We start from the raw sequence: 10,335 nt of genomic DNA on the forward strand, positions 1-10,335 counted from the left end.
AATTTAAACAGTGTTCAGTGTTGCAGGAGCATTTGGAGCTGTGAGATTTTTGTTTATTCCTTAGCTAAGAAACAGAGAGATTCCATCAGTCTGACTCCACCTCTGATCGAGGTAAATAAGCGTGTTTTGTTTGTATAAACAAAACTTCAGTGACTGCACACCGGGGTACTCCAGTACTTCAGCGTTCTGCGTGCGATTCACGGGGCAGATTATCACTTATTGTCACCCTTCCTCGCATTTCTTTCACAGCACACTGCTGCCAAGCAACACTGTCCTTTATTCCTAATCTCCCCTGCCACATGATTTCTGGTCATGCCCAGATCTCCGCTCTCCGTCTTAAAACTCCTAAGCTAGCTCAGTTTCCTGAGAGGGATGAAGAACGGGATGGTGAGAGCAGGCAGGTGTCTCATGGGGCAGACAAAAGGGACTTTCTAGAACCATTATTTCCAGAACCATCTCCGGCGCGGTTCTGGAAGATGCCAGCCTCGATCGCGGAGGCAGACAGGCGGCACAGAGCCTCAGCAGCATTTTCCCTGAGCTTCCTCTCTTTAGTCTTCTCCATCACAGCCTTCAGCAGCAGCTACTGGTGCGAGGGGACGAGGAAAGTCGCCAAACCTTTCTGCAAAGGAGACAGCAAGGGGGATCTCTGCATCCGCTTCAACAGCCCCGACGGCAACGGCAGCCAGGCTGTGCAGTACATCTGGGAGACAGGGGATGACAAGTTTGTGGAGAAAAAGTTCCACGCTGGCATCTGGTACTCCTGCGAAGAAATGATAAACGAAGAAGGTGAGTAAACCCGCGGAAATGTACTTCGCGAAGTAATCGCTGCCCTTCCTGCTTTATTTGGAGTCCCCTTCTCCTCTGCTTCACTGCTGTGGGGTTTGGGTCCTTAAAAAGTCGCTCTTCCCTGGCAAAGTGGACTTTGTAGGGTTCTGTGTAGTCAATTCCTATGAAATTCCTGATAAATCCTGCAAAGAACGGTAGTGTGACAGGTTGTGGTTTTGATACAGCTGGCAGCTTGTGGAACACACGAAGTTTTTTTTGGTTTTGTTTTTGGTGGGTTTTTTTTGTTTGTTTGTTTGTTGTTGTTGTTGTTGCTTTTTATTCTACTCACCCTAACAGTGAGTTAAATTAACAGGAAAGCGTTTCATTTTTCCAATGTGTTTATTCCGTTAGTCAAAAATTAACACACTTGCTCTAAATGAGTGCCTCTGATCCCCCATGGCAACATAAAAATACAAACTGATTTTTTTTTTTTTTTTTTTTTTTTTAAATCATTTGCACTAATGTGGGATCTAAATTAGTTCCTGGATTTCCTCTGGAGCACAAGTATTTCTGCTTTCTTACTGTGATCTCACCTTGCATAAATCAAAGCAGGAGAGGATTATTTTCATCCTGCTAAAACATGATACAGAGACTTACTAGCCAAAAGTGGTAGCATTTGATTGGGTCTCACCCTGCAATTGTAAATATTATTGGAATGAAATTAGCTTGCCATTACAGAAACTTTCCAGGTAATTTTGGACTTTTGTATAAGGGAATTGCTGTTTCAAGGATTCAAGCATCTGCTGTAAAACCAGATCAAGTTTTGCCCTTTATCATCCTGATCAGTTTACAAGCAACAGCTAGAACAGAACTCCAGAGAAATCAAAGCAGCTGCCACCTATGCTGTAAAACGCAAATATTTTCATAGTCACCTGTCCCGAAGGTCCAGTTCTACCAGAAGTTCTTGTAAGTTACGCAGTTTTAAGGGGGAAATGTCAAAAATCAGAGCAAACTACGTGTGCAAGAGACACCTTTTGTCCATGCTACGGTCACCAGGGTTGTGTAATTTGAGCATCTGCTATGGAAGCCCATGTTTGGGAGCTCACATTTTCCAACTCGGTGCAGTTGGGAGCTGGAAAAAAACACCCAGGATGTTCAGATCCGAGCAGAATTAATTCCGAGAGCTTTGTTCACAGCATCTGCGTGGGGGTCAGGAGGTCACATGGGTTTGAAAATCAAAGCTTACAGGAAGAAATTGGAATGAAGCTTAGAGGGAATTTGTGTGAGCAGCAGCCTTGCTGCTGTAAGGAGAGCAGCTCTGCCCTAACAGGAGGATTGCATCCAGGCTGCCAGCTTGGCAAAGGAATTTTCCTACCCTGGCTTTTGCAGCTAGCACCTCATGGAAATCGATTCACAGCCTTTCTCTAAGTCTTCCAGGCTCTGGCTCTACCTGGAAATAGTCCGGGAGCACTCTCTAGTTAAGCCCCAGGAGAAGGTCGATGTACCAGGGTCTCTGCGTACATTAAAAACAACTTCTGCTGATCAGCTCACTTTCTTCTTACCTGATAGATTGTGGATTTTCTTCCTTCTACTAATCTATCTCTACAGAATACAAAATCATCCTGAATTTGATTTTTTTTTTCTTTTAGGTGAGAAATGTAGAAGCTTTATCAGTCTAACTCCAGCTTCTGATCGAGGTAGATATGCATATTTTTTGTCTGTAGTCAAAATTTTCCTAATCACACTCACCAGTATAAGTATTCTGCTTTAAATTAAATTAAATCATTTCAAAAATGCTTGCTGTAATCCCAATGAGGTTTTCTTGTCCTTTACTTAGTTTTCCAGCCTGAAAATGGAGGTCATATGACTTAAAATATCAAGTTTGGACACTGAGGGGATTGAGGGAGATGTGCTGAATCTGAACCCACTCCCTGTGCCTTGCTCAGAGCTGTGAGGAGACATTTCCATTCCCTTCTTTCAAAGAAGGACTCACCTTCTCATGAAACATTCCTGCAGATCCTGCTGTGTGCCTTCCTCTTGCCTGATCCCCTAGATGGAATTGCTAAAAACCGACATGAACATTTCCTTGAAGTGAATTACACTGAGACATTTTCTCATTAAATACCTAAACCCCTTCCAAATTATAAGGTAAGAAAGAAGTAAGTGTTTAGAATTTGGTAAAGATTTAGGTAAAAAAAAAAAATTATCCCCATCTGACTGATGAAAACATCTGTCCATCACTGGTCTGATCAGACCAATCACTTTACAAGTGGCTGATCCAGAAAAAAACCCCAAAACTTGTTCTTTCCAGCACACTGGGACTGGAGTATTTTCCTGGAAATGCAATTTCAGACCATGGAGAAGGAGAATTACTCAGTCTCTGAATGTCAGTCTTCCCTCCACCTGCTGCATCTTGTCCCAGTGCCTGAACAGCACAAGAGAATTTTGTAGCATGAGAAAAAAAATCTAAATGAGATGTGGGTGCTGTCACACAGAAATGAGGGGTGATTTCTGGGCCCAGCCTTGAGAGCTCCTCACAAAAAAAAAAAAGTGGACAAAGTGGACAAAGAAAGTTCTGGTGGACACAGAGCTGGAACTAACTCTGAACAGCCTCAGCAAATGCCACTGGCAGACCAGATGGAGACAGCCAAGAAGCATCTAGGTACCTGAAACCCAGAACTGTCTCCCTGGGTGGTGAAATCCTGAGTGGGAATAGGCTCCTGCCCTGCACAGGCAGGAGTTTGTGCTCTGCACGTGCCTGTGGTTGCTGGGTGACCCAAACCCGGGCTCAGCCTTCCCGAATTTCTCCCCCCTGGGTCTCACACGCAGGCGTGATCACCCTCGTTCAGTGCACTTCTCACTGACCAGAAATGTTAAGATGCAAACTCTCACAGCTGGAGCAGCCAGAACTCTTGGGCAACGCAACATCTGGAGTTCCTAATGAAAATCACAATTCTTTTTTTTTTTTTGTGGAGAAACAAACCATGTCCAAGAACACCCACACATGGCCTGGCCCAAGAATTTAATGTCTAAATGGCCCATGAATCAGAGGAGTGCCACAGACATTGCCAGAGCCAGAATTTGGGGTTATGCACGACACTAACATTATCTCCTGCCCTAATTGGTGTCTAATAATCAAGGAAATGTCTCAGCAGTGTCTCAATTTTCAAGTTTTGATTGTTTGTGTACGTGTTCACGTGAAATCACTGCTTCAATCTACGACCAGGTGTCTCAGGACAGTTTTGTGTTTTAAAAAGTTTGGGAAGATCGTTTGCCAGACCTTGCTACAGCAAATTTGGACACAAGAAAGCCCTCCTGCTCCTGGCTGTGGGACATTAACATGCTAAAGGTCAGACAGCAGGCTGAGAGACCTTAATGGGAGGATTAACTTCTTGCATAAGATGTAATTACCAGATCTCCAAAAAGACGGGAATTAGCAGATAACTAGAGAAATGAAGCTCAGCGAAACCTGGAGGCTGTCTGGGCTCATGAGAGCTTCCCTGTCCAAAAGAATCAAGATCCTGTTTGGTTGAAAGCTGAGCCTGTGGGGCAGATTTTACTGGAAACAGTCAGTGTAGGAGTGTGCATGGCCCCCAGGTTGTCAGCTGGGTCTGCTGCTCCCCTCTGCACTCAGAGCCATGGCATCAACAGGTCCTCTTTTTACATTAACTTTGGTTCTTTTTACATTAACTTTGGTTCTTTTTATATTAACTTTGGTTCCTGGTGATTTTAAGGTAGGGTATTTACTGAGTATAAAACCACAGTGCCCCACCTTGCACTGTAAGCTTCTGAGCGTGTGGCAATTATAATTGTTTCCAATAATTATAATTTTGGGTGTCCACTGACACTGAAGCCTTCCACAGACGTTCTCATTATCACACAGACATTCTCATTATCACAGCATCCCCAGAGCCTTCGTGCTCCTGTTTAACTTCGTGTGAACGATACAAACGAAGAAGGGAACGGTGAAAATACGAAATGATTGCTGATAATAATTGCTGTTGCTTTGGTTTCCAGGGGTTTTGTGGCTGTCCATTGTAGCAGAGCTCCTCTACGTCGTTTTGCTGCTGACTGGGAACATTCTCATGTCAGTAGAAATCTGCTACTACAGCTCTGTCATCGACGGGCTGAAGATCAACGCCTTCTCCGCAGTGGTCACCGTGTTAGCAGGTACAGCCGAGCATCGCCACCAACCACACCCACAACAGTCCTCCAGCTGAAAACCCATGACTGCTTCCAAGTTTCAGAGCTGTTACAATGCCTACTGAGATGCTAACAATGCCAAATGAAGCAAAACTTTATGGGAAAACATTGTTTTCAATTCATTAGTTCCTAGTGCGGTCGATTTTGAATTTTGTATTGGCGGGTTTTGCTGCCTTTAACTTAATTGCTTTAATTTGAACATTTTTCATTCAATTGTCAGGTTGGTTGCCAAAGACTAAAAAGTAACATCCTCTTCCAAGTGACTGGATTTTATTTTTTATTTATTACCAATAGCCAAACTCAAAAAGCACTTTTAAGAGGGAGTAGAATGTACTTGGGTAATTGCTAATAGAGACTTGTCATTAAAATTTTCTTCCATTTTCTGTATATTGTTTCAAAATGCAGTGCTATTTAATCTTAGGATTTTAGGGTTTGGGGGTTTTGTTTGTTTGTTTGTTTGTTTGTTTGTTGTTTTGTTTTTGGTTTTGGGGGTTTGTTTGGGATTTTTTTGTTTGTTTTTGGTTTTTTTGGGTTTTTTTGGTTTTTTTTGTTAAAATCTTTAGGATTTTAGCAAATTCAGTTAAAGGAATTATCCCTAGTCCAGCCTGAGGAATCTGGTCTGAATTGTCTGTTTATAGTCTGTGGAGCAGGAGGAGGTTGGGCCAGAGATTTCTGAAGGCACCTGAGAGATTCAATCTCCGTTACAGAATTCTTACTGAGGAATGTTGCAGTAAAGCAATTACAGTTAATTTATTTGCCAGAATTTCTTGTGGAGCACATGCCACTCTGCTCCATGCATCCAGGACTGTTCAAAGTGATTTATACCTGGTGATAGCATATCTTTTATGACATTTAATTGCAAGTCAGACAGCAGGCAGATGGCAAAAAATTAATCTCAAGGTGGCATTTCTCTGTCAACATTTTCTGCTTTTATCCTGATCCTAATGTTTCTGGATTCAGTGTTCATGCATTTGTGCCACTTCTTATGAATTAAAGATTTTTTTTTGTTATATTTTTTTCTTCTTAAACATAATCACATATTTAGTTCATTCACCAATCTCTTTTTTGGGGGTAAATAAATGAAGTTCATTAAACATCTGATCACAGTAATGGGGAAGAAACAGGGCAGAAATAATTCCTTTCTCTTTGCAGTTAACTTTTACACATGTGAAAATGGATCTTTCATCTCCCTGTAGTCCAGAGTGCAGTCCCCAGCCTTTCCTGCTGTGATTCGATTATCTCCTTTCTCCTTAATGACACCACTGAAAGATATCCAAGCAGTTAAAAATCTATCTTATCACCAGTTCCATTAATTGCTAAAAAAAGGCTCCACTTCTCCTGTGTCTAACCAGCCTCATGATCCACTGTCATGTCTGTTTTCAAAGAAAGAGATGTGAGTTTACTGAACTCCTTAGGCAGTTTTGCCAACTATTAGCAGCTTTCTCCTCTTCCCGTAATCATGAATATTCACTTTTGTTAATATTCGTTTTTGGTTTGGGCCTGTGCAGTATTAAGCAGACCTAGACAGGAAGCAGCAAGTTTATCCTGGACATTCTGTTTAACTCCAGAGTAAAATTTCTTGAAATACTAAAAAACTGAAGAACATTTGTCCTAGCTGTTAAATTTATGTAGGTATAAACCAAATCCAGTTGCCCCAGTCTGTAATGAAGATGCAATTTCTTGTACAAGCATGCTCTTGATTCCATCTGAGCAATGCAAATTAAATTACTCAATAACATCCTCTTCCATAACGAAGATTTTCAGTACTTCCTGGTGTTTGTCCACTTTTTCATTCACCCTCATAACTGATAAATCTGGCTGCATTTACGGCAGTGGGAGAGGGCATAAACCTGCACGGCTTTGAAAACCTTTCCATCCAGTGACAGGAAACTGGGAAATGTGTCCTGGGCAATGCAGCTGAGCAACACTTTGCTGAAATTACACAGAATTACACTACTAAGAGGTTTTCAGGGGATGAGAACCGAGTGTACAAGTGGCAAACACACAACACATTGGATACACTGAAATTATAATGTCCAATGTTTTTGAGCGCTTTGTAGAATTCGGATACTTCATAAAATTATTCTTCAGGAGTTCAAGGGGCAACTAGGAAGAAGAATGTCCTCGATTTCCACTTTCTAACGTTGTTGTAACATTGTGTTTTTTAGGTCTTCTGGGCATGGTTGCTCACATGATGTACACAACTGTGTTTCAGATGACTGTAAATCTTGGCCCTGAAGACTGGAGACCTCACACGTGGGATTATGGCTGGTCCTACGGGTACTAACTGGGTTTTTTTGGTTCTTCCATCACATTTCAGTCACTTCACCCTATGTTCAAGGGATTATACCTAATTTAGAAGCAAAGGCTTTACCTTATTTCACTTCTGAGGATGCAGTTCAGTAACCAGGTGTGGTTCTTGTAAATCAGTTGTCTTAAATTATTGCCCAGAATGTACAAGTTTGCAAGGTTTGTAATTTGCCTGCACTGTGAACTGAAATTCATGCTCATGTGGCCATATTTTTACATGCTGCTCTTAATTTCACACATTTTTAACAAACTGTATTTCAAGTTTTTTAGTTCTTTCTCATTGGGCGTTTACTTTTAACATTTCAGAGTTGAGGTCCTTTTCTCTCCACTCATGCCATGCATTTTCTCAGGAATACATTTCAATGCTCTGAACCTGCTTTAATCAGCTATTTAATGGTGCCTTCTCTGTTCTTTTTAACACTTTTGGGTAACTCACATTTTTCTCAGTGTCCCCTGTGAGATTTTTACTCTTAATAACTGCATCTTTTAACTTTTTATGCGTTCCTCAACTTTTTTTTTTTTTTTATAAAACCCCTTTCTGATATTAAGATCAAAGCTTAATAGAAAAGTAAAGCCTAAATAGAGCTTAGAGAATTTGGAGGTAGGGTTTCATTAAACAGGCATGTTAAATGTAGAGATTGCAACAAATACGTAGAGGTCAGGTCTGTAAATGGTGATTAACCAGCAGTGTTTCTTCCTCACCTAGCCTGTTCATCTTTCCCTAATACACACCAGCACAATCACACATAAGCTGTGTTTTCAAAAATAAAATTGAAGGACTTGAATATGAAAGTGTCCTGCTAATTTCTGCTAATTTGGGGGTTTTTTTTTTTGTTCGTAGCGTCGCATGGACTTCCTTTGCCTGCTGTATGGCTGCAGCTGTCACCACCATCAACAAATACACAAAAACGATCCTGGAATTCAAGCACAAAAGGAAAAAGCTGGAAAGGAGCTTTAGGATTCAATACAAGTTTCCTGACCACACAGCTCCAGAGAAAGTCTGCAACGTGTATGTGAACTCCTTCCAAAACACCACGGACGACCCCACGCACGCGCTGAGGAGTTTGCGTCACCTGGCCACTATTTCAGTCCTGTGAAGCTGAACCAGGTCTCAAAGCATTCTGTAAATTATGATAACTAGATCCAAACGAGGCAGCGCTCACGAGTAAAATGTATCGATGTGTAGTTTTATCTATTTTTCTTAATAAAGAAATTATATTTCCGTGGAAGCTTCAAGGAAGTCTTGGTGTTGGAAAAGAAGATTCAGGTGTCCCAGTTCAGGTGACACAGGTTCCCCACAGTTGTAGTTTTTAAGCAGTGTCTAAAGGTGATAGAGAGTAGGTGACTTTGTTAGAATTTTGGAGCATTGCTCCACACTGATTCTTTATTAAAAAGACAGAGAAAAAAAATCCCATCCTGAAACCAAAACCCGTGAAAAGCAGGGCAGCAAATAGGGCATGAGGTGCGTGGCTTGAATAATTTTTGGTTATGAAAGGTACAATCTCTCCAAGAAGATCTGTGGACCTCAGCTTATGGTTCAAGAGTTTCACCACACTCACGGTGGATTTGCTGTGAAAGGAGGCTGACAAAGGGAACAGGCTTTCAGAGTAAACACCTGCTTAAAATGAGAAGGTGAACTGAAATCTGGAAGTTTCATGAGGAGGCAAACTGAAATCTGGAAAATAAGTGGTTGTGGACAGCACACAACTCACCTGTGGAATTCTCCGGGAATCGTTCTGGCAACAGAGTCAGAAAGAATCAACATTTGATTTATACATTTATACAAGAAGAATCTACAACCACATTAAAGATGGGGAGGTGGAAATGATTGCAATCATCACAGATGAGGAACATGGAGCTGTTCCACTCTGAGGATCAGCACGGAGCTCCCTCATGGAACCTGCTTTATTGGACACCAGCTTTTCTTCACTGTTGGGTGAACACTCCTGGTTTTGAACCCCTTGGAACACACACTTGTGAACTCTGGCTGGCAGAGGTCCTACACAGTCTACTGAGCAGATCTGGGGTTTGGAAAAATCCCTATGTATCTGTATTCAGGCAATAAATGCAGTGTGAGCTCATTATGCCAGCAGGATCTGCAACAGGTCAGGTTACAGCCAGTGGTAAGGTGGAGCTGATAGCAGAGAAGCATCATCGAGTCAGAAAACCATCAGTGGTAAGAGGAGCGTTTTTATATAGGTATTTATTATATTCAAGAAGTGAGATTTCCTGACCTCATTGGCAACCAGCCCCAATGCTCCACTGCTGCAATTGTAGAAAGAGTATTTCCTAATATCAGATCAGAATGTCCCAGTTCGTGTCCATTACATTTTTATCTTCTACTGAGCACATTTGAGAAGAATCTGTCTCCACATTCCCTACACCATCCTACTAGGTGGGTGCAGATAGCAATAAGATTTCCTCTCTCATCTTCAGAAAAGTCTGTCTTTATCCCTCACAGTGCTCTGAAACTGCCACCTTCAGTTCAGCAGGAGAACAAAGCAGTTTCTGGAGAGTTTGGTGCCCACTCTGTTAGAAGCATGCTCAATCCCTTGACCAAAGCACACGATCTTGTTTCCTTCCCCTTGTTTCACTCATTTCTTTGTGATGGATGTGTTTCCAACACCTTCACTGATAGAGGAATCTTTCCTGATTCCATCTGACTTTCTCCTTTTTGTCAACCCCAACTCTTTTTACAACAGATTTTTACCTAACTCATATTGTTCCTGGGTGGCATGGAATAATTTCCACCTCACCCAGGAACATACTTGGTTGATGCCTACAAGTCCTTGGAAAAATCCAATTTAAGCCAGTGTGTCTCTCTTTTTTTTTTTTTTTTTTTTTTTTTTTTTTTTAATTATTTTATTTTTATTTTTATTTTCTCAACCTGCGGGTTACAAACACAGCCTGACAGTCTGTGCCATATGCTGTGTCCTCAGGATTGTTTCTCACTCTGGTTTGCATGCATACAAAATGCTGTAGGTGGGAAAGGGCTTTTTAAATAATTGAGAAGTAAGAATCCATCCAGATCCATTCTTAACTCTCAAGCTGTCTGTT

General features: G+C 41.5%; 1 protein-coding gene across 1 annotated transcript; it reads left to right on the top strand.

Moving 5' to 3' along the window:
* The first annotated feature begins 476 nt into the window (after positions 1–476).
* On the top strand, positions 477–8,375 carry GSG1L2 (GSG1 like 2). Its single transcript, XM_040082015.1, has 5 exons — positions 477–786; positions 2,415–2,462; positions 4,783–4,935; positions 7,137–7,248; positions 8,120–8,375. The coding sequence occupies exons 1-5, from the start codon at positions 477–479 to the stop codon at positions 8,373–8,375; spliced, it is 879 nt and encodes a 292-aa protein (XP_039937949.1).
* Positions 8,376–10,335: the final 1,960 nt, after the last annotated feature.

The sequence above is a fragment of the Hirundo rustica genome, chromosome 18 (assembly GCF_015227805.2).
Source record: "Hirundo rustica isolate bHirRus1 chromosome 18, bHirRus1.pri.v3, whole genome shotgun sequence".
In the NCBI taxonomy this organism is placed as follows: Eukaryota; Metazoa; Chordata; class Aves; order Passeriformes; family Hirundinidae; genus Hirundo; species Hirundo rustica.